The 25,293-nt window shown below is 38.3% G+C and overlaps 1 protein-coding gene across 8 annotated transcripts in view; it reads right to left on the bottom strand.

Moving 5' to 3' along the window:
* Positions 1 to 25,293, bottom strand: part of GPBP1 (GC-rich promoter binding protein 1) — an 80,773-nt gene that overhangs the window by 29,989 nt on the left and 25,491 nt on the right. For 6 of the 8 annotated variants that reach the window (XM_005672465.3, XM_003133975.6, XM_005672468.3 and 3 more), the window contains 3 exons: positions 9,760 to 9,879; positions 907 to 1,030; positions 559 to 782 (listed from right to left, as the gene is read on the bottom strand). In XM_005672465.3, the coding sequence (XP_005672522.1) occupies positions 559 to 782; positions 907 to 1,030; positions 9,760 to 9,822 (411 nt within the window). In that variant the 5' untranslated portion in view covers positions 9,823 to 9,879. Of the gene's footprint in view, positions 1 to 558; positions 783 to 906; positions 1,031 to 9,759; positions 9,880 to 11,610; positions 11,666 to 25,293 lie in introns of those variants that run through there. The other 2 variants (XM_021076982.1, XM_021076985.1) reach the window with 2 other exon arrangements.

The raw sequence follows: 25,293 nt of genomic DNA, 5'->3' as shown, positions 1-25,293 counted from the left end.
AAAAAAGCAAATGCAAGGAGATGTAGTCTTTGCATCAATATGAGAAATCATCCTTTCTTAGCATAAGGTCAAGATCAGGGACAAGAAAATCAGACTGTCACTCAACTGTTCCATTAGGTTTCACCACTGGATGCTTTAGTTAACAAATTCATTCTCAAAGCAATTTACAGATTCATATTTCAAAAAGTGATGCTCAGGGTATTAAACAGAAAACTGAGCTGAGCACTTAATATATACTCTAAAGCTACTCTCAGCAGATATTTACTCATCAAAAAAGGGAGATTGTTTAAAATTCTATAGCGAATAAAATGACAAATTTATCCAAAATTGTAAAAGACCACACAGGGAGACACAGAAATTAATGGGGGGGGGTGAGAAAGAGGAATAAGATTGGGGGAGGAGAGAGTTATGAACAAAAAGCCTCTAAAAATGTTAAGATTAACTTAAACTGTCAATTGTGATCACTTTGGAAAATGAGGTGTCCTAATTTCCTAACACTTGATGCTTAAAACAGCACTTACAGAAATCTCATTTGTATTAAAATTACAAGAAACTTACAAAATCCTCAGCCTCAAACTGTTTGCGTTCTCTCTTGTCTTCTTTCCTCCCCGTTTCATTGTCGGGTATGTTATTTTCATGAAGTCCTTGGTTTTTTCCAGAATGGAAAATACTGCTACGAGAACGGGAGCTTCCACCATGGTATCCCCCTCGGTGATTTATGTTTTCAGTACCATTTCTTCCATGTGTACGCCATCCATTTTTTTCTTTCCTTCCAAAGTTACCTTTATTTAATAATAGTGAAAGTATTATAAATTCAAAGATAGTTACACTTAAAGATCCAATCACAATCAAAATATCCTTAGAAGAATATGAAGAAAAAAACTCTTGATTCTTAGCAAAATGTACCTCCATTAGGACGTCCAATACCAGAATCAAAGCCATCTGAAGAATTGTGTCGTCGACGATTCACATCATAACGATTTTCTGTCCATGAAAAGTTTTCAGAATGCTTTTCAAAATTCAATGACGACTGAAACAAATTATAATACAGGTAAACGTACAAATAAAACGACCACAACTTTTAAAATTTTTAGTACTCTAATTTCATTTATTTAAAAGAATTTTAAACAGTTAAGAACATTTTGTGGTTATTTCCTATGTGTTCGGTACTGGTAACTCATAAGATGGACTCTACTGTTCGTCTATTTTTTTCTACCTAACCACAAACAAGAGCACCACTCCTAAAGAACTCAACAATTATTTCTATTTACCCAAGTCTTTATTTTTTTATTTTTATTTTATTTATTTTTTTTTTGTCTTTTTGCCATTTCTTGGGCCGCTTCCACAGCATATGGAGGTTCCCAGGCTAGGGGTCCAATCAGAGCTGTAGCCACCGGCCTACGCCAGAGCCACAGCAACGCGGGATCCGAGCCGCGTCTGCGACCTACACCACAGCTCACGGCAATGCTGGATCCTTAACCCAGGGCAGGGATCGAACAAGGGCAGGGATCGAACCCGCAACCTCATGGTTTCTAGTTGGATTCGTTAACCACTGCGCCTCGACAGGAACTCCTCTATTTACCCAAGTCTTTAAAAGTAAAATGCTAGCGTAAGGGAATCAAGGCAAATACACTGTACACTTTTTTTTTTTTTTTTTGCGCCACACTTGTGGCATGTGAAAGTTCCCAGGCCAGGAATCAAACCCATGCCACAGCAGCAACCAGAGCCACTGCAGAGACAACCACAAGAGAACTCCCCTATAGTGTACTTTTTTTTCTTTTTGTCTTTTCTTGAGCCACTCCTGTGGCATATGGCGGTTCCAAGGCTAGGGGTCTAATCGGAGCTGTAGCCACTGGCCTAATCCAGAGCCACAGCAACTCGGGATCCAAGTGACCCACACCACAGCTCACAGCAACGCCGGATCCTTAACCCACTGAGCAAGGCCAGAGATCCAACCCGCAACCTCATGGTTCCTAGTCAGATTCGTTAACCACTGCATCACAACGGGAACTCCAAGTGTACTTCTTTTATAACAAAATGCTATACTGTGTATCACACACTATTTGACTTAAATAGCCCAAGGTTTTCTTCAGCATCAGAAAATTATGGCAAATGAAGCTACAGTTCTATTTTAAGTTGTCTAGGTTTATTTCCAAACTCCTCTTCCCCAAAGCAAATGCTTTTAAAAATCTGTCAAAAGAAGAATGTGTAAAAATGATTTTAAAAAATTAGAAATGTATTAAAACATTTAAAAGTCACAACTATTCATAAAGCTCACTGTTTTCCCCAATAATAATCCATTAATTTGATAAAGCCACATTCAAAACTCCATTTTTTTGTTTTAATGCCCTGATCATTTCTCTCAGTTTTACTAGTATTACAATTTCTTTCAGGAGTTCCTGTCGTGGCGCAACAGAAACGAATCTAACTATGGTTGCAGGTTCAATCCCCGGCCTCGCTCAGAGGGTTAAGAATCCGGCATTGCTGTGAGCTGTGGTGTAGGTCACAGATGTGGCTTCTATCTGATGTTGCTGTGGCTGTGGCATAAGCCGGCAGCTATAGCTCCAATTTGACCCCTAACCTGGGAACCTCCATATGCTGCAGGTACGGGCCTAAAAGGCAAAAAAACACCAACCCTACAGCAACTTATTCCAGGACAGAGTTGAGTTCATCAGCTATAGTACAAACCCACCGCACATCCCATTTCATCCAAATGGAACCCCCACATGGCCCCTGTGGAACTTACTGATGCAAGTTCCCCTATGGCCTCTAGCTTCATCCTCATGATGCTTGTAATGGATAAAAAGGCACAGCCCTTGATCAACTGTCTGCCACCAACATCCATATAACAACACTAACAGGATAGCTTGCTAAGCTTTTAAGTAGGGTAAAAACCCAAATCTATCACAGAACCTAACAGTTTGGTTATCAGGATGTCATGCTCTCAGACCTAAAAATTCTAGAAAAAAAAAAGGGGGTAGGGTCTTTTAGGTTATATGAGGGTGGAGGAGAAGGTTCTCCAGGATCTGCCAACAACTGTTCTCATTCAAGTGATGAATGGAAGCAAGGGTTTCTCACTGTGACCAAGTGGCAAGCAGAAGAATTAAAACAAGGTACCCAAACAGTGCTCTGACTGTTACAATTCTCCTCTGAGTAGAAAGAAGGGATGTTTTACCATGAGATATGGTCCCACCTGAAAGGCAATACACTTGTGGCTGCTGAGTCAAGAGGTCTCCAAAGCTGAATAGCAATGAGTATATATAGTTTTGAATAGACTAACATCAGAAGTTTGTTAATAAAGCTGAACTGCTACTGCCACTGGAAACAAAAACAAACAAAAAAAATGCTGAGCCTAGCTTCCTGGAGTGGGAGTATTCTGTGTCCTTTGTAGTCCCCATCACTCCCTTCCCCACTACATCAGAGTCAACTGCTTTAACAAGAAAGTCAAGTGTGCCAGAACTCAAGGAATGAAAGAGACAAACTCTTACAGCTCTGCTGCAGTGGAGCATCCTACCTACTCCTACAGAGGGAGACAGTACTAAGCACAGGGGTGGCTGAACATTTCCAGCATGGGGCAAAGCCATGGCAGTATGGTATATGCAAGCATGAAAGGCCCCAGCCTGGGTGTTTGCTGGAGCCAGAAGGTACATGAGACAAGGCAATACCAATCCTGGCTTGAGAAGCCAAAAGAAAAACAAAAAGGACTTCCTTTATGGCGCAGCGAGTTAAGGATCTGGTGGTGTCACCGAAAAAAATAAATTTAAAAAGAAAGAAAAAAGCAGAATCAACAGCACTTTGAAGACTATTGTAACTAGGACTCCATTTGAGACCTACTGGAATGAGAATCTGCATTTTACCAAAATTACCAGGTTATTTTTACGTCCATTAAAGTATGAGAGAAGTAGGGACCTAAATTCTTATCAATGTGTACAAGCAAATATTACAGGAATATTTGATGGAGTACTCTCTGTAGTAGCCAAAAGATACAAAAAAAATTTCACTCCATATGCCGCGGGAGCGGCCCAAGAAATAGCAACAACAACAACAAAAAAAAAGACAAAAGACAAAAAAAAAAAAAAAAAAAAAATTTCAACTTAATGAGACAAACAAAATGTGATACACAGGCACAAAGAGAATACTGCAATTTTTTAAAATAATTACACCAAATCTGCAGATATCAACACAGGGGGGAAAAAAATCTCAAAGATATTATTAACAAATGTAAAAACAATATATTTAATGGTAATCATTTATATATAGCTGACATAAATATCATATACATGATAATCATTTATATAAATTTTTTTTTGGTCTTTTGTCATTTAAGGGCCGCCCCCACGGCATAAGAAGGTTCCCAGGCTAGGGGTCCAATTGGAGCTATAGCTGCCAGCCTATACCACAGCAACACGGTATTGGAGCCACATCTGTGACCTACACCACAGCTCATGTCAACACCAGATCCTTAACCCACTGAGAGAGACCAGGGATCAAACCCTCAACCTCATGGTTCCTAGTCAGATTCGTTTCCACTGTACCACCACGGGAACTCCAATCATTTATATAAATTTTTTAAAACATAAAGAACAATGTGATTTTTAAATTTTTTTCACAATACTATTTATTGATACTCACATATAGTAATAATATAAGAACATGCACTGAGAATAGTTTAGGGGGGAATGTAGACAGAAAAAGGACCATGAACAAGTAAATTTCAAATGTTTGTTTTATTTCCAGAAGAGACAAAAGTTAATACGGCAAAATGTTAAGATATGACTTTGGGGTGGTTAAGTGTTCATTTAATTATTCATTATGCTTCTTTGTATGCTTAATATTTTATTAGAACTATCTACATAATCTTTCAGAATTATCAAGAAAACAAGTTGTAGGAAAGTATCTGCAATATATATGGCAAACAAATCACTCAAGATGAAAAGAACTATCACAAATAAAGCACTAAGAAATAAATTACACGAATAAGTGGTTCTTAGAAACAGTTCTTTAAAAAATGCTCAACCATAATTAATGCAAATCAAAACAATGAAGTACCATTTTTCATCTAATTTTACAAAGATTTAATAGTGTGAAAACAGGAGTTTCCGTCATGGCTCTGAGGAAACGATTCTGACTAGCATCCTGAGGTTCTACCCCTGGCCTCGTTCAGTGGGTACGGATCCAGCATTGCCATGAGCTGTGCTGTAGGTCAAAGATGCAGCTCAGATCCTGCATTGCTGTGGCTGTGGCAGCTACATCTCCAATTCGACCCCTGGCCTGGGAACCTCCACATGCCACAGACGCGGCCCTAAAAGACAGACACACACACACACACACACACACACAAAGTGTGAAAATATCTAGTGTTACCAGTGAAAAAGCCTGATAGGATTATAAAATGGAACAATCTTTTTGGAGAGCAATTAGGCCCTATCAAGCAAAACGTACAAACCTTCTAAACTATTGATTCTGTTGCTTGGACTTTACCCTACAAATATACTGAACAGTTGCCGGGCATTCCTGCAGCTTAGTACGTCAATAGGTAACTAATTAAACAATCCATGTAGATTCACTCAATAAAAGGTCACAGCTGACAGCTGAACAGTGTAGGGGGTTAAGGGTACCAACCCTTTGCACAATCAAAAAATCCATGTATAACTTCACAGTTGGTCCTCCATATCCACAGATCACATAGTACTACAGTATATATTTATTAAAAAAATTCCACATAAGTGGGTATAAACAGTTCAAACCCATGTTGCTCAAGGATCAACTGTATGTAGCCACTGAAGAGTTAGATACCCATGTACTAACTACAGAAAGATAAAAATATATTCCAGTGTATGCAAAAAAATCCTTGTGTTTCACTTCTGAAAATTAGTCTACTTAAAAATCAAGAAAAGAAAAGTTATTAAACTGTTAAACTGGTGAATTTTTAAGTCCGGCACACATGGATTCCTATCCTAACTCCAGCACTTTAGGGCAGGTTACTCATCTCTCTCAACCTCATTTCCCTCATCTATAAATGGGGGGGGGGGGGGGGGCAGGGACGACACAGTATTTCACCTCTTATGATTTTCGTTAGCCTTCTTATAAAGGGTTTTTACACGGTGATTGGTATGTAGCAATGACTCAAGAAACTTTAGTTATTATATTTTAAATCTTCTTCTGGATTCTTTATAAAAAAAAAAAAAAAAAAAAAACAGTTTTGTGGCACAGCAGAAATGAATCTGACTAGGAAGCATGAGGTTGAGGGTTCGATCCCTGGCATTGCTCAGTGGGTTAAGGATCCAGCGTTGCCTTGAGCTGTGGTATAGATCGAAGATGACGCTCAGATCTGGCATTGCAGTGGCTGGGGTGTAGGCTGGAGGCTACAGCTCTGATTGGACTCCTAGCCTGGAACCTCCATATGCTGTGGGTACAGCCCTAAAAAGCAAAAAAAAAAAAAAAAAAAAAAAAAAACACCAGAAAGTTTTCTAGAATTCTCTCATGGTGCAGCAGGTTAATGATCTGGCATTGTCGCTGCAGCAGCTGAGGGTCAATCCCTGGGCCCAGGAACTTCCACATGCCATTGGCATGGCCAAAACAAACAAACAAACAAAAAAAAGTTTTACAATTTTCTGATTCCTGGAGTATCTGAATCAGTAGTTAACAAAAACTACACAGTAAATAAGACGTTTCAATGAACTCTGAATTTTCTGATGCTCTCTTAGCCTGAAGTTTAATAAGCACACATTTTTCTTTCTCTTTCTTTGCTTTGCTTTTTAGGGCCCCACCGACAGCATATGGAAGTTACTGGGCTGGGGGCTGAATCGGAGCTGAAGTGCTGGCCTATACCACAGCCATAGCCACGTAGGGTCCGAGCCACGTCTTCAACACACACAAGCTCACGGCAAACACCAGATCCTTAACCCACTGAGTGAGGGCAGGGATCGAACCTGCATCCTCATAGATACTAGTTGGGTTGAAATTTCCAATAAGCACACATTTTCAATGTAAACCCACACTGCTTACATTATTGAAGGAGTAATTACGATGTTACTTTTTTTTTTTCTTTTAGGGTAGCTCCTGAGGCACATGGAAGTTCTCAGACTAGGGGTAGACTAGGGGTCAAATTGGAGCCACAGCTGCCTGCCTACAACACAGCCACAACAATGCAGGATCCGAGCTGCATCTGCAACCTACACCGCAGCTCAAAGCAACACCAAATCCTTAACCCACTGAGTGAGACCAAGGATCAAACCCACATTCTTATGAATACTAGTCAGGTTCTTAACCCACTGAGCCACAATGGGAACTCCCAATGTTGCTTTTCAAACTGTAGGTCAGGACTCATTATGAAGGATGATGAAATCAGTAACAATTTGCATTTTTTATTGTAATAAAAATGAACAGAAGAGAAGGAAGACTGCAAGTATAGGAGTACTATTTTAGTTATATCTATGTCCATATAAAAACATTATGTAAAATTTACCTCCTCCTGGGCCCCAATCAACAGTTCAAAAGCCAATGCCCTATTTCACAAGACATGCCCTATTTCACAAGACATGAACAACCACATGCAGTTTAAAATTTCACCACATGATGGGGCTAAAATTCTGCACTCCTCAGAAAACGATCCAGATTCAGTGCTGAAAACATTGTTACCCTTAATGCAAGTCTTCATATTATCTCTTCAAACAACAAATAAAAGACACTAAATTGAAACAGAGAACAAATAGTAATTAATGTCTGTCCCATTTACTCCAGGTAAGATTAAAAGGGCTTGGCAGGAAACAAGAGGTTCATTATAAATGAGAATCTATGAATAGCAATTTTAAGGGATGAAAAGATAAGACAGACAGTATAAGTCATTACTAAAGGTGTGTGTGTTTGTCAAAACCACTTTGGGTAAGGTCTAAGGAGACAGTTTCAAATACTGCTAGTTAAGAGTTCAAACTCACACTGTTTTCTGGAGGTAACTTAGACTAATTGATAAATAACAGGCAATCCCCAAGTCTCAATATCATCATCTTCATTCATGAGGGCCTTTATCAAGTGTTTGGTTCTAGAAAACAGTAGGGATTTCACCATACATACTAGCAGTCAATCTTAACCTCAGATTAACATCTGGATGAAGACAAGAATTATTCTTAAACTTTTAATGTGGTAGCTAACTTTCCAGGTGCTGATAATTTTCACTGATAAGCTTAAAAATAAAAACAAGTGTAGGAGTTCCTCTGTGGCTCAGCAGGTTAAGGACCTGGCTCTGGTCACTGTTGTGGCCTGGGTTCTATCCCTGGCCGGTGAACTTCCACATGCCAGCAGATGCAGCCAAAGATAAACAAATTAAAAAGTCTTAAATTCACTTCAGAAAAAATGAATAATGAAAATTAGAAAACTGAGTAGCAGGAAATTCATATGAATCCAGAGTCTGAAGTAGGCCTGGGAAAAAAATGAACCTAGGAAAAGCATAGATGAGAGCAGCTGGGGGAGCAGAGGAAGGAGGACAAACAACAAAGTAACAAATTCCAGAGACCTAAACTTAAGAGGAAAGGGGACAAACAGAGCCTGTAACTAAGAAGCAATCTCAGCTGCTTCTCAGTAGGAGTCGGCATATGATCACATTTTAGTCTATGAAATGAAATGTTTAATCATTTTATAAAATTCCAAAATGAGTCCTATGGAAAGAATACAGAAGATAATATGCATCCTAGATTCTACTCTAGCATCACACAAATTACATGAACAGGCAAGTCAATTAATCTTCCAGAGAATTCATCTGTACAAAATAAAGTCAGCTCACATGGTCATTAAGAGCCATTTTCAAATATTCAAATTCCTTTGTTGAAAATTTTGTCACTCCAATACAGCTTTTTAATATCATATTGGCCAGATTTACTGTAAATCCTTGCTGGGGAACAACGTTCCAAATTATAAAATTGTTCCCCTAAAAGCTGTTTTAACACACTGGTTTATAAGAAATGCCTGTACCCTTAAAAGGTTTTAGATGAATGCCTTAGCATGGTAGAGCTGGATTAACAGGCAAGCAGATTGATCAAGACCCCCTCTTGATTTCTTTGCACTATGAAAAAAAAAAAAACAAAGTGGAAGAGAGCTATTAAGCCAGATAGATTGATTCTAATCAATCCCAAGGTCCCTCTTAGCACATCTTATAAGTGGATGACATTTTCAGTGCCTACCAAATCTTACACAAACTATACTGTGTTCCGGGTATGTAAAATGAACATTTTTAGGAGTTTCCTGATAGCCTACCAATTAAGGATTAGGCATGTCACTGCTGTGGGCTAGGGTTTGATCCCTGGCCCAGGAACTTCCACATGCCGGATGTATGCTATTCAGTCTTTTTATTTGAAAAAGAAATCTTCCAGCTATAAGACTTCAAAAACCTCTGATCTTTTTTAACATATTATCTACACAAAAGTAAGTAAAGCCAATTACAAGAAGAATAGTACAAGAAAAGCTAAGATGCAAAAGCTATGTGCCATGTTGTTAACGAGTATGAATTTTAAAATGCAGAACTTTGATTAGCACAAAAGACAACTTCTGAAGTAAATGCTTTAGTATGTTGATGGTATACTGAAAACTTATTAATATGTTTTAAAATAAAAACCCAGATTAAATATGAAATAATTTATAAAGTAATACAAAAGTATTTCTCTGCAAAAATATTACGTCTTCACAGTTTAACTACATCTGTGTAGAACGTAAACTAAATAGGCAGAGAGAAAGACAAAAAGGAGAGAGAGATGCAAGATAGAGTACCTTTGTTGATGATGGTGGGGTAGGAAAATTAAGCCAGGCTGGAGCAAAGTCATGCTGCGCCATTTAGGTCCAGTCTCTCCAACTCAGCGAAACAAGGCTTCAACACCTCATGGCAAGTCCCTGTCATATAAAAATGGAAGGCATTAGATCTATATAGCTCCTGAGCAAAATTTCTTCTTATATCTCCTTGCAATTACAATGACCTGACTATTTTAAGATTTCACTTATAACAAAATTTTAGAAAAGGCAAAAATATAGTGATAGAAACTAGTCAGTGGAGTGGAGATGAAGGGCCTAAGGAGAAGGGGACTGACTGCAAAGGAGGAAATTTTCAAGGGTAATGGGGTATTTATTCTAATTGTGGTGATGGTTACACAAATGTACACACTTGTCAAAACTCATCAAACTGTGCACTTAAAACTGCATAATTTTATTATAAATAAACTCTAGGAGTTCCCGTTGTGGTGCAATGGTTAACGAATCTGACTAGGAACCATGAGGTCGTGGGTTCGATCCCTGGCCTTGCTCAGTGGGTTAAGGATCTGGTGTTGCCGTGAGCTATGGTGTAGGCAGCTGACACAGCAGGGATCCCATGTTGCTGTGGCTCTGGCGTAGGCTGGCGGCTACAGCTCCGATTAGACCCCTAGCCTGGGAACCTCCATATGCCCGGGTATGGCCCTAAAAAGACAAAAGACCAAAAAAAAGTTACTACTACTAAGAGATGTATAGTCTCTCTACTTACATATATGTCTGAAAATTTCTATAATTAAAAAGGTTTTTTTAAATTACAATCATCACAATGAATATCTACTGCTCTTCCAACATTCTGAATTTAACTTTCTGGAAGCTCTCTCAATTTCATCAATAAAAATTTCAAGTTGCCAGCCCAATCTAACCATAGTAAATTTATATTTAAAATGAGGCAGAAGCCAACTGGGCAACGTACTCATTCCAATATAGACATTGTGCGTTTATTGGGGGTGGGGAGGAGTAGGGTAGACTGGAAGTTTGGAGTCAGTAAACGCAAACTAATTCATTTAGAATGGATAAGCAATGAGGTCCTACTATATAGCACAAGGAACTACATCCATCCTCTTGGGAAAGAACATCTTGAAAGATAATGTTAGAAAAGGAATGTGTGGAGTTCCCGTCGTGGCACAGTGGTTAACGAATCCGACTAGAACCCATGAGGTTGCGGGTTTGGTCCCTGCCCTTTCTCAGTGGGTTAACGATCTGGTGTTGCCGTGAGCTGAGGTGTAGGTTGCAGACGCGGCTCGGATCCTGCGTTGCTGTGGCTCTGGCGTAGGCCAATGGCTACAGCTCCGATTCGAGCCCTAGCCTGGGAACCTCCATATGCTGCGGGAGCGGCCCAAGAAAAATGGGAAAAAGACAAAAAAAAAAAAAAAAAAAAAAAAAAAGAAAGAAAAGGAATGTGTGTGAATATATATATATTTGTATATATAAATGAACAGGTCACTTTGCTATACAGCAGAAATTGCATAATAATCTCTAAAGTGAGACTTGAAAAAGCAAAATGATCAATATCACTGTTAACCGTCCTTTTTAAAAATCCTGTAAGTGCTATGGCAAAAAAAACTTAAGTCATACCAATTTCTTAAAACACTTCAAAAATTCCCAAGATACTACAAAAATATTCTACTTCTACTATCCCTAACTGTACTGGTTTACTAAAAGAAAGGTTAAACAGAGGAGGGGGGAAAAGGTCAAGAGTGGCCAGATACAGGAAACAGAAACAACTAGTTAACTCACTATGGTAATGAAAATTTTTAAGCAGAAGTTAAATGCTTGTAAGAGTTCGGGTTTTTTTTTTTTTAAGTTCATGTAATTTACCAATTCCAATATTCAGACATCTGAGCTCTAATTCTACCACCACTTGACATTGTATTTTGAAGTCTTCTGAAATAAAAATGAAAACTAAAGTGTTTTAGGATGTATAAGAGATTTTTATTATCTATTTTGGTTTTTTTTTGTTTCTTTGGCCACACCTGGGGCATTTGGAAATTCTGGGGCCAGGGACTAAATCCAAGCCATAGCTGCGGCAATGCCAGACTTAACCCACTGCGTAGGGCCGGGATCAAACAGCACCTCGGCATCAAGGCAGGACCCTCAACTCATTATCTATTTTGAAGTGAAGCGAAATAGGAACTGCTTTGTGGTATTTGCGATTTAACTTTTCCAAACTCTTGGAAACTCTTAAAATTATATTAAGTCTAATAACTCAATGAGAATGGAAAATCATTTCTATAGCTTGCTCTAAAAAATTTGCAAAAAATCCAGAAGAGCTAAATAAAATAACCAGTAATTTAAAGCCTTTTTTAAATAGGGTTTCATTCCAAATGATGGTTAGATGAGAAGTTACATACTAAAACCTATCCCTAAGAGGCAAGCCACTACTACTGTCTCTTCACTTCTGCAATATCTTTATGAATTTTAATTTAAATCTGGTTCTTAAAGAATAATCGCTCAAGAAAGCCATCAGAACACAGCAGGCTTGCTTAACTATAAAACCATAAATAAAAGCATTAGATGTCTCAGTTCATTAAGTGAAAGATAAAATGAGGCCCGCATTCAAGTTCAGCAAGATAATGATCCTCAAGACTAAGACCAAGGACAGGAATTTAAGGGAAAGAGGATATTCCACAGCAGAAGACCCTCGTTATATAGAAACCTGAGGTGATTCAACATATTTTAGCATATGCTCCCGCCCTTCTGCTGATTTGAATAAGTGCCAAGACAGTCCTATCTTGACCTCATAGGGTTAAATACTTCCTCAATACAAAGGAGGAGCTAAAGATGTAAGCCTCGAAGATTGAGGAAGAAGAAGTTCTCTTTTTCCCATCCCCACTTTTCTGGAATTATAAAAATGTAGCCCACCTAATCCTAGGGCAGAGCTTCTTTGCTTGCCCGCTTGTATCCCTCACAAGTGTCCTATCTTAAATTAATCTATTTCTTGCCTCTGACTTTGTCTCTCACTGAATTCCTTCTGCGCTGAGACACAAAGAACCTGACACCAGGTAAGTCCAGACACCAGGTGAGTGATTCTAATTAAAAAACCATGGGTTCAAGTCTCAATCCGGTTCCGGCAGGTTTCCGTCAGAAGTGTTTCTGGTTTCAATACTCGTTAATATTAGGTCATTAACACAAGTGTGTGAAGGGATCAGACTGTGCCATCCCCAAAATATGCCACTTTTACATAAGAAAAATTTTGAGCTGAAGGCATGTGATGAGTTACTGAAATCCCTTACCTACCTAAAAGCAGAGCTTCCCAAAAGAATTTATCAATTCCCTCCCCTAGAACAACTCTAATCTTCTCTTCTGAGAGAGGGGGGGAAAAAAAAAATCTAGCACCACACCCAGACATTGCCACAAACTCCTAATGACCCACTTATCTATCTTTCTTAAAAGTCAATTGCTTTTATATTAAGTACCCTTGTCCCCTATGAGGTTAGGTATAAAGATACCAAATTCTACTCATTTCTTTGAGTTACTCATCGATAGATACTCCCAGGTGTGAGAGCACAAGCTAATAAACTTCTGTTATTATTTGTTATATTTGTTATATTGTTATTATTTATTTGTTTTATTATTTTTTATTATTTTATTATTTGTTATTACTTGTTATTCTGTTATTTGTTTTCACTGTTAATCTGTCTTTCCTCTGTCTAATTTACAGCGCCCCAGAGAACTTAGGAGGGTAGGAGGAAAAAGAAATTTTACTTCCCTACATGTATAAAGGCAAATTAAAATTTAAAAGCTCCACCCTATCCATTTTAACTGTGCTTTATGCCATCCAATTTTATTGTCTTCCTTTCCCTGCATGTTGAGCTGAACTGTGTTCACGCTTCTCTGTCCCAAATTTCACCATGGTGAAATCCAACAAACCTCAGAATGTAAACATATTTGGAGATAAAATCTTTAAATGGATGACTGACTTAAATGAGGCTTTTAGGATGGAGTCTATCTATTCCAACCCTACATGTCCTTGTAAGAGGAGGAAATATGGACACTGGAGACCAACCAAGGTGCACATGCCCAGAGAAAAGATCACACATAAAGAGGCAGCAAACCTGAAACAGACATTTTTCCAAGGAAGATGTACAGATGGCCAACAAGCACTTGAAACAATGCTCAACATCACTGATTATTAGAGAAATGCAAATCAAAACTACCACGAGATACCACCTCACAACAGTCAGAATGGCCATCATTAATAAGTCCACAAACAACAAATGCTGGAGGGGGTGTGGAGAAAAGGGAACCCTCCTGCACTGTTGGTGGGAATGTAAGATGGTACAACCACTACGGAGATCAGTATGGAGGTACCTTAGAAATCTATACATAGAACTACCATATGACCCAGCAATCCCACTCTTGGGCATATATCTGGACAAAACTCTACTTAAAAAAGACACATGCACCTGCATGTTCATTGCAGCTCTATTCACAATAGCCAAGACATGGAAACAACCCAAATGTCCATTGACAGATGATTGGATTAGGAATATGTAGTATATATACACAATGGAATACTACTCAGCCGTAAAAAAGAACACATGATGCCATTTGCAGCAACATGGATGGAACTACAGACTCTCACACTGAGTGAAGTCAGAAAGAGAAAAACAAATATCATATGATACCACTTATATCTGGAATCTAATATAAGGCACAAATGAACCTTTCCATAGAAAAGAAAATCATGGACTTAGAGAATAGTCTTGTGGTTGCCAAAGGGGAGGGGGAGGGAGTGGGGTAGTTGGGGAGCTTGGGGTTAAGAGATACACACTATTGCCTTTGGAATGGATTAGCAATGAGATCCTGCTGTGTAGCACTGGGAACTATGTCTAGTCACTTATGATGGAGCATGATAATGTGCAAAAATAGAACGTGTACATGTATATGTAACTGGGTCACCATGCTATAGAGTAGAAAAAAAAAGTATTGGGGAAATAACTACTAAAAAATTAACAATAAACAAATATTCTTAGTTTTTTGTTTTTTTAAAAAAAAAAAAGAGGCAGCAAGAGGAAGACAACCCAAGGAGAAAGGCCTCAGAGCAAACAACCCTGCAGACATCTTGATATTGGACTTCAGAATTATAAGAAAATAAATTCCTGTTTAAGATACTCTGTTTGAGTGTTATGCTATGTTACGTTATGTTATGTTATGTTATGGCAGCCCTAGCAAACTAATACAAATAGCAATGTTAGAAATGTAATAAAAATGTTTACAGGTTTCCTTTACACAAATATCAACTGGAACACAGGTTACTATCAAAGGGGACTGGGAGTGGGAGGAAGAATCCACAGTCCTATTTACACCCCAGGGATTCCAGCTTACTAGGAATCTTTTACCAGATTCCATCATATGGCCTGAAGGCCGTATATGCAGACATATAATGAATTAAGATTTTTAAAGCCGCCAGTACAAAAATCCTAATTTCTCATTTCTCACCCAATTTACAACTTGTTCACCACTGACAACAAAAACCTACCAGGGAGGAATTCCTGCTGTGGCTCAGTGGTAATGAACCCAACTAGTATCTGTGAGAACTCAGGTTTGATCCCTGCTCTCACTCAGTGGGTTAAGGATCCTGGGGTTGCAGTGAGCTGTGGTGTAGGTCACAGATGAAGTTTGGATCCCACAAGGCTGTGGCTGTGGTGTAGGCTGGCAGCTACAGCTCCAATCCGACCCCTAGCTTAGGAATTTCTACATGCCACATGTGCGGCCCTAAAAAAACAAACAAAAAAATCTACCGGGGAAAACTGATTCTGAAATAACCCAAATTTAAACTCTGCACATTTTTAAGAGTATATGTCTGACTTAAAAAAAAAAAAGGAACAAGGATTACTTTTAAGCTTAAAATATAGTTTTTTGGTTAGAAAAATAATATACTTTGGCAAAAGTACCAGATAGATGGGATTTTCCTATTCCTGGTAGTGTTTTACAGGTGAGGTGAATCCACCAAATCTGTGCCGAACATTTTCTCAATGAAAAATCTGCTCATATTGATCTCATCCAAATGATCAAACTTAACATCTTTATAATGGTTTATATTTCAGATAAGTAAGCTTTAAAAGTCACCAAGCCGGAGTTCCCAGGCAATGAACTCGACTAGCATCCATAAGGACGTGGGCTCGATACCCAGCCTTGCTCAGTGGGTTAAGGATCCTGCACTGCTGTGAACTATGGTATAGGTCACAAACACAGCCTGGGAACTTCCATATGCCACAGGTGGGGCCCTAAAAAGGAAAAAAAAAAAAAAAATTAAATTAAAAAAATGGGCTTCAGAGACCAATAGGCCTGGATTCAAATCAGCTCAACCAGTTATTAGGCTGCATGATCTTGACTAACATCAGTCTCAGTTTCCTCTATTCAATGAAATTAAGAAAACTACTACTTATCTTACAAAATTGATCCTGAAAACTGTTAAAAAGTTATAAAAAGACTAGTACCCTCCACCATTAGACTATTTACATAACAATCCTTGAATATGGTTAAGTTTTTCAAACATTTAGCCAACTTTTTTAGGAAGGCAAGAACCAGAAGGCCACTATTTATATTCATCCCTAGTTGTCTTAATAATAAACCTGTGGAATACTATTTAGTAAAAGTTTAATATATTTTCAGACTTCATTTAAAAAGTTAATCGTCTTCTTCCTAACTCAGGCCTAAAGACATTACATGGGACAGAGAAAAGGGGTCCAGAATCTAAATGAAGTATTAGAGCCAGAGCAGGGATGAGAGGGTATTAACACAGAGAACTGGCCCAACATAGGACATCGGCATCAAAGCAGAGTGACAAAGGACATCTAAGCAGAGGAACAGCGAGGGATGGGGCACTGAACCCAAAAGCACTGAGTGAGGAAGGCATCCAGGTAGGAAGAAGGAAGCAGCTAGAATGAGTCAAAAGACTAAGCAAGGGAGTTCCCATTGTGGAGCAGCGGAAACGAATCAGGACTAGGAACCATGAGGTTGTGGGTTCGATCCCCGGCCTCGCTCAGTGGGTTAAGGATCCGGCGTTGCTGTGAGCTGTGTGTAGGTCACAGACGCAGCTGGGATCTGGTGTGGCTGTGGCTGTGGCTGTGGTGTAGGTTGGCAGCAACAGCTCAGATTAGACCCCTAGTCTGGGAACCACCATATGCCGTGGGCACAGCCCTAAAAGGACAAAAAAAAAAAAGATGAAGCAGGGAGAGAAGGGTATCCACATGAAGGTGGTGGCAGCAGCGACTACAATAGAAATTGGATATATGTGGGGAAAATGACCAAATAAATATATTTAGAATAAAGAAAGCAGTAACTTTCTGGAAAGGGTGAAAACTACAGTGAACGCTGTGCCGTACTGTCAGTATAATTAATGATTAATTCAAGTCATACAGGATACTAGTAGTCACATACACCACAAAAATAAATATATAAATATATATACATATATTTCCTTCCTCTGCCCCAGCTTTGTGCACTGAGACGGCCAGGCATGAGCATAGTGACACTCAGTAGCAGTGAGCATACTTAACATCTAGGTCTTGTCTTCTAAAAACCATTTTTCACTAAAAGAAACTAGGGCTTTTTTGAGAAGTAAACAGTTGATTACAGCACTAGGAAACGATGACAAAATAAGTCTGGAATATCTGTATAGAAAAAACCAAGGAGAAGTTCCCACTGTGGCTCAGTGATTAACAAATCCGACTAGGAACCATGAGGTTGCCTTGCTCGGTGGGTTAAGGATCCCGAGTTGCCGTGACCTGTAGGTCGCAGATGTGGCTTGGATCCCGGGCTGCTGTGGCTCTGGCATAGGCCAGCGGCTACAGCTCCGATTAGACCCCTAGCCTGAAACCTCCATATGCCGCGGGTGTGGCCCTAGAAAAGGCAAAAAAAAAAAAAAAAAAAGACAAAACCAAGGAACTGTTCAAATAATGACTGGGAAATATCAAAAGTACACAGAAACTGGCCTGAATGGGTTCTCATTGGCCAAATCTGGGACAATCTGAGCATTAAAAATTAGAAATGAGGGAGTTCCCATTGTGACACAGCAGAAACGAATCCAACTAGTATCCAGGAGGACTAGGGTTCAAATCCTGTCCTCGCTCAACGAATTAAGGATCCAAGTTGCTGTGAGCTGTGGTGTAGGTCGCAGACCAGGCAGGCTCAGATCTGGCATTGCTATGGCTGTGGTATAAGCCAGCAGCTGTAGCAGCTCCAATTGAACCCCTAGCCAGTGCAGCCCTTAAAAAAAAAAAAGAGAGAGAGAGAGAGAGAACAATATGGGAAGGATATCAACACAAATGGTGAAATATGGACCTCTTCCAAGAGCCCACCCCTCCACACAAACACCAAAAAAATAAAACAAAATCTGTCCGAACAACTATATCAGAACTCCGAAAAAGTCAAAGGTTTACAGCAATTACACAAAGAGTGACTTAGGAAAACAGCAACTTTAAAATGATAGTAAAGCTTCGTGGCATTTTCACTTGCCCTTGACCCACATCTCTTCGTGGCATTTTCACTTGCCCTTGACCCACAATAAGATCCAGAGTAGGATTCAGGTCTTCGGTTCCATAGTGAGCAGAGTAGACCTTATTCTCATAGAACCATGTCTCTCTGTGTAAACCTGTCTGGGGGCTACCAGAGGACTGAGAGGCACTTGCCTTTGTTTTGCCTAACAGGGAAGAAAAAGCTGTCAAGCAGAAAGCAACCCTCCAAAACATTGTAAGGCAAATGAACAACCCCCTGCAAGGGGCAAAGATTTACAATTCAGAAAACAGCAAATCCAAAGCCTGGGAGGGCTGGGGGGATCACAGCTTTGCAACATTCTCCGTTATAAAAGAGAAATTAGAAAACCACACAAACGTTCAGGGCAAGATGTACACTCAGGTGAAAAATAGATCAGACCTGAAGCTTCCCTGCCCACCCGCCCCGCCCCGGCTGATGTTTAGGTTCATCAAAAGCAGTAAGTGAAGGCTAAAACAAAGTTATAAATAGCATGGCTAAACATTAAAGAAATGCCCCAAGAAAAAAGACTGGGAGGGTTTTTTTTTTTCCTTTTATTTTTATTCCTTTTGGTTCCAGACATGCACCTTCAACAAAACAACTTGGTGAACAAGATAAAGATGGCTCTTGTTTGAAGAGCTCTTAGAGCAGCTCTCAAAGCAGCACAGACAACTAAAAACAGCTATCATATTGCTTTGAAACTACCACTGAACCTTTAATGAAGTTTTATTAAACACTGCTACCTGTTTCAGCTGTGCTGTAAACAATACGTTGGTTTCCTGCTTGGCCCATGTGTGAAGAATCTGCAACCTTTAGACAAGATAATATACTAATCCTGATAAACCTTTATAATTTTGCTCATCATGAACTTTTTGCATTAGTTTAAGTTTCATTAAAACTTTACCTTAAACAGCAACAAACACTAGGTGATCACAATCTGAGACTTCAGAAACTACCCAAGACAAAGACAGACTTTACAGAAATAGTTTAGAAAAGTCAATAAATGAACACACAACCACAACCCACAGAAAGCAACCCGTAAGGACAAGAGAAAAAAATATTTGACTCCTGGAGTCTCCAAATTACAATATTCAAAATGCTCAATTTCTAAAAAAAATTACACAGCTTGCAAAGAAACACGGTCCCATTTGGAGGGAGGACATGGTGAAGGTGAGGTAGTGATATTAGCATAAAGTGTCCCTGACAGAGCACAGACATCAATTGTCTTAAATATAAAGAACTCAAGGAAACCAGGAGAACAATGTCTCAACAAAGAGAGTATCAATAAAGAGATAAGAACCAAATTCTGGAGCCAAAAAGTACAGTAATTGAAATGAAAATTTCACTGAGCCAGTAGAAAGAAGAATCAGAGAACTTAAAGAGGTCAATTAAAATTATCAGTCTAAAGAGAAGAAAGAAAGAAAGAGGGAGAGAGGGAAGAAGGAAGGAAGGAAGGAAACCAAGTGAAGACCAGCAGGATACCATCAAGCATACCAACATACTCTTGATGGAAATTTCAGAAGGAAAGGAAAAGAGGGGCAGAAGGTATCTGAAGAAATAATGGCTAAAATCATAAAATCAGCTAAAGATACAAAATTGACATATACCCAAGAAGCTAACCAAACTCCAATATATACAAAAAGATTCACACCAAGACACATTATAACCAAACTGTAAAAGCCAAATACAAGAGAATCTTCAAAGCAGCGCCAAAGGCATACAAAGGATCTTCCATCAATAATATACCACACTAGAGCTCCCGTTGTGGCTCAGATGTAAGGAACCTAACTAATATTCATGGGGACGCAGGGTGGATCCCTGGCCTTGCTCAGTGAGTTAAGGATATGGCACTACTACAAGCTGTGGTGTATATCACAGAGGCAGCTTGGATCCCCTTTGCTGTAACTGTGTTGTAGGCCAGCAGCTACAGCTCTGAATTGACCCCTAGCCTGGGAAATTCATATGCCACGGGTGTGGCTCTTAAAAGACAAATAAATAAATGATATGCCACATTAACAAAATGAAGTGAAAATAACATATGATTATCTTAGCTGATGCAGAAAGGCAATGGAGAGAATCTAATATCCTTTCATGATTAAAAAACACTCAACCTGATAGAGAATACCTATGAAAAAAACACAGCTAACATCATATTCGATGTTAAGACTGAAAGCATTCACCCCAAGATCAAGACAAGCATATTTGAAAACACTTTTATTCAATGCTGTATCAGAAGTTCTAGCCAGAGCAATTAGACAAGAAAAGAAATAAAGGCATCCAAATTGGAAAGATAAAGAAATACAACTACTACTGTGTGTGATGGGTCACTTTGCTGTGCAACAGAAATTGAAGAAACAGTATAAATCAACCATACTTTAATAATAAATAAATAACAAGAAGAAAACCATACTCATTTACAGATGACATGATCTTATATATGCAAAATTCTAAAGAATCTGTGGAAAAAACTATCAGAGCTAATAAACTCAGCAATGTTGCAGGATATAAGATCAACACAGAAAACTTGTATTTCATACATTAACAATGACAATCCAAATGGGAAATGAAAAAAATAAGTCTAATCACAACATCCAAAAACCAAGAAGGTTTAAGATCTGTCCACTGGCAGTTCCCATCGTGGCGCAGTGGTTAACAAATCCGACTAGGAACCATGAGGTTGCAGTTCGATCCCTGGCCTTGCTCAGTGGATTAAGGATCCGGCATTGCCGTGAGCTGTGGTGTAGGTTGCAGACGCGGCTCGGATCCAGCGTTGCTGTGGCTCTGGCGTAGGTCAGTGGCTACAGATCCGATTCGACCCCTAGCCTGGGAACCTCCACATGCCTCAGGTGCGGCCCAAGAAACGGCAAAAAAAAAAAAAGAAAAAGAAAAAGACCTGTCCACTGAAAACTACAAAACATTGCTAAAGGAAAATTTTAAAGACCTTAATTAATAAAGACATGCCTTGTTCAAGGATTAGGAAATTTAAATATTGTTAAAATAGCAATATTACCCAAAGTGATCTACAAAGATTCAACATAACCTCTGTTAATTCCAACAACCTTTTGTGCAGAACAAAAGCCATTGTCAAATTCATTTGGAACTGCAAGGAGCCCCAAATACCCAAAACAATACAGAAAAAGGAGAACAGAGTTACAGGAATCACATACACCTATTTTCAAAACTTACCACAAAGCTATAATGATCAAAACAACGTCTTACAGGCACTGGGATAGATATGTAAACCAATGGAAGAGAACTAAGAATCCAGAAAAAGTTATATGTGTATGGCTGATTTTTTTTTTTTACAAAATCTAACATTAAAATCATAGTTTTCAAAATAGCTGCAACAACTAGATAGTCAATGGGCTCCTACTCATACCTATTATAAAAATAAACTCAAAATGGATCAAAGACCTATAGATGCCAAAACCATAAAAACAAGCACAAGAAAACAGAGGTAAAACTTCATGCCCTTGGCTTTGGCAACAGATTCTTAGATATGACACCAAAAACCTAACAACAGAAAAAAGAAATTGGACTTCACGGAAATTTAAAATTTCAATGAAAAGGGTATTATTGAGAAAGACAACTAACATATTAGGAGAAACTATATGCAAATCTTCTCTGATAAGGGTCTAGTATCCAGAAAATATAAAAAACTCTTATAACAACGAAAAAAAAATAGAAGTTCTCTTGTGAAGTAGCATGTTAATGATCTGGCCTTGTCCCTGCAGCAGCTTGGGTCACTGCAGGAGCTAGTTGTTGCCATGGTGCAGGTTTGATCCCTGGCTGCCAGGGAACTTCCATGAGCCATGGGCATGGCAAAGAACAACAACAAAAAAACAAACAACCCAATTTAAAAATGGGCAAAAGAATTGAATAGACATTTCTCAGCCTTCTCCAAAAAAAAAAAAAAAAAAAAGAAAGAAAAAAGAACAAGTGTTTGCCAAATACATGGAGAAACTGGTATACTTGTACCTTGTTAATGAGAAGATAAATTGATGCAAGTACTGTGGAAAACAGTGTGATGATTCCTTAGAAAGGTAACCATACACCATATGACTCAGCAATACCACTACCATTTAAGTACAATTAAGAGAATTGAAAATGAGTACTCAAATACGTAATATACCAATGTTCACAGCACTTCTATTCACAACAGCCAAGAGGTGGAAACATCTCAATGTTCAGCAATAGATAAATGATTGAATAAATAAATTGGGTATGCATCCAATGGAAGAAGGAACGAAGCACTGACACACTCAATTAGGATTAACCATGAAGACATGCTAAGAAAAAGAAGCCAGACATAAAATATCCTAAATTGCACAATCCCAATTTCTACAAAATATCAGGATAGATAAATTCATAGAAATAAGCAGAAACAACCAGGGACTGCTGGGAGGGAAGAATGGGGAGTGGCTACTAACTGGACACATATTTTTCTTTTGGGGTGATGAAAATGTTCTGGAACTAAAGTAAAGGTGGTAGTTTCACATCATTGTAAATGTACTAAATATCACTAAATTGTATGCTTTAAACTGGTTAATTTCATGTAATGACTTTCATCTCAATAAAAATAAAGTGCTATATTCTAACCCCCTGAATAAAATACCATTAATCCAGACAGATAAAATATATACATTGTAAAAAGTTTAGGATGAAGTGGTTATGTGCACAATTTCTAAGAACTAAGACAGAAAGAAAGAGAAAGAAGGGACGGGAGGAAGAGGTGGAGAGAGGGAGGGAAGGGGAAGGAAGGAAGGAAGGTCTTTCAGTTTTGTAGTGATGTGGCCTGGCAAATATCCTAGGAAATCCTTAAAGAACAGGTCAAAGTGAACATCATGAGTAGTCAACAAACTGAAATTGTATGCCAATGAACAAAAGAATGCATCACTTTACTTTTGTATTATCCTAACCAAATGTAAATAAGCACAGCCTGTCTAAACATGAGAGATGCTAACCTGAGACACACACACTAAAAGAACTGGCCCATAATCTTCAAGAATCAAGTCGTAAATGCTAAGAAAAATCATTTTTTAAAAATGATCAGGCTATGACAATTTCATTCTATATTTCATGTCATGTTTTCGAACTTCTGAAAATTATACTTTGACATTTCATTTCACTCAGTTTTGTTTGCTTCACTATTGTAATGTCATTAATAAAATTTTATTAATACTTAGGCATCTATTGCGCTAGGTGATTGGCAGACTTTCCCAATAAAAAGTTAAGATGCCCTTTTTCTTAAGCAAGCATTTAGATGAATAAGATAAAGATGGTAAATAGTACAATAAACATTCACCCAGAAGAAAATCCTTGCCTAAGTAAAGAACATGGCCTCTAAAGGTGGCAAAATAATCTACTGCCTTACTATTTTTTGCGATTTTGGTTTCATAAGACAAAGGTGTCCAATATCCTCTATTAGCTATCAAACTCAAAAATATAGACTAGACTCTCAAATATAAAAGCGCATCAGTAAATTTCACAAGAAATCTAGAGTATTAGAAATTTCCATCCTTTAAAATGTTTCTTTTTTTCTTTTCTTTTCTTTTTTTTTTTTTTGCCTTTTATGGCTGCACGGGGGGCATATGGAAGCTCCCAGGCCAGGGGTGGAATCAGAGCCACAGCTGCTGATCACAGCCACAGCCACAGCCACAAAGGATATGAGCAGCATCCGTGATCTACACAGCTCATGGCAACTTGGGACCCTTAACCCACTGAGCCAGCCCAGGGACTGAACCCATATCCTCATGGATACTAGTAGAGTTTGTTACTGCTGTGCTACAATGGCAACTCCCAAGATTCATTTTATTAATGATTACTTTAACCTGGAATTTTGTTAGACCCCCATCCCCTGCAGTTTTTCAGAAACTTCCTATGCTTTACTTACATGAAAAAAAAAAAAACATAAAAAAATACAATGCAATGTTATGAGAATTGTTATTATTTATTAAATTGCTACCTAAGAAAATTGGTACTTTTATCCCTACAAAAAGAATTTTATTAAGGAGAAAAAAACATCACTGGAAACAGCATGCTTTTAATTTTCAAGTTCTTAGAACTACTAAAGGTTTCTTACAGAAACTATAAAGCATTTCAAAACTTATAGTGAACTGACAATTTACAAATAAAATGCACCATTTCAAAAAAAATAAGCCTTACTCTATAAACAAATATTACTCATTGAGCTTCTTTCCTTCATAAAAATAAATAAAGCAGGTTAGGTCATCCCTGAATGAGACCCTTTTTTTTAAAGGGTAGTTAAAAATAAACTTTAATTTAGAATTATATTGCTAATAATATGGACTACATGTGATAACATTTAATTCAAATCAACTCATTTACTTAACAGTCAACGTGGGCAAAACCAAGTGCTAAGTACTGAAGAGACAAGGTTCAAGAGGACTAACAGTGAAATAAATGTAAAACAAAGCTGCTGCCTCAAATCCTTTATCATAAAGGTTAAGGTATAAGCAAATTACTTATCTAAAGTATTCAAGTGCCAACATTATCAAAGTTCAAATAGTGAACACACCTAAAATATACATATTACGTGTGTGTATGTATCTATATATATAGATATAGATATAGATATGTAGGGATCATCTTAAATATGTTCGCTGAAAAAGGGGCAAAATCTGAAGAGGTAATTTACCCCTATGTTACACAGCCAGTAATGATATGAAGTCAGATCTTTTTGCCTGAAAAGCCATGCTCTTTGTTTACAACTAGCCAAACTTTCCCACAGAAATTACTGAAAGTTAATAAACCCATTCTCCTGCCCCCAGAAAATGTATTTTCAGAAAGTAACCAAAGCAAGCTTTAAGTCCTACTTTATAAACATGAAATTTCTGCACTGTACTATAACATGTTCATGCATGCTTTTTTTTTTTTTTTTTTGTCTTTTTGCCTTTTCTAGGGCCTCTTCCCACGGCATATGGAGGTTCCCAGGCTAGGAGTCTAATCGGAGCTGTAGACACCAGCCTACTCCAGAGCCACAGCAACAGGGGATCCGAGCCT

Source organism: Sus scrofa, chromosome 16 (genome assembly GCF_000003025.6).
Source record: "Sus scrofa isolate TJ Tabasco breed Duroc chromosome 16, Sscrofa11.1, whole genome shotgun sequence".
Lineage (NCBI taxonomy): Eukaryota > Metazoa > Chordata > Mammalia > Artiodactyla > Suidae > Sus > Sus scrofa.
The sequence above is the reverse complement of the archived record's forward strand: the minus strand, read 5'-3'. Positions and strand labels throughout refer to the sequence as shown.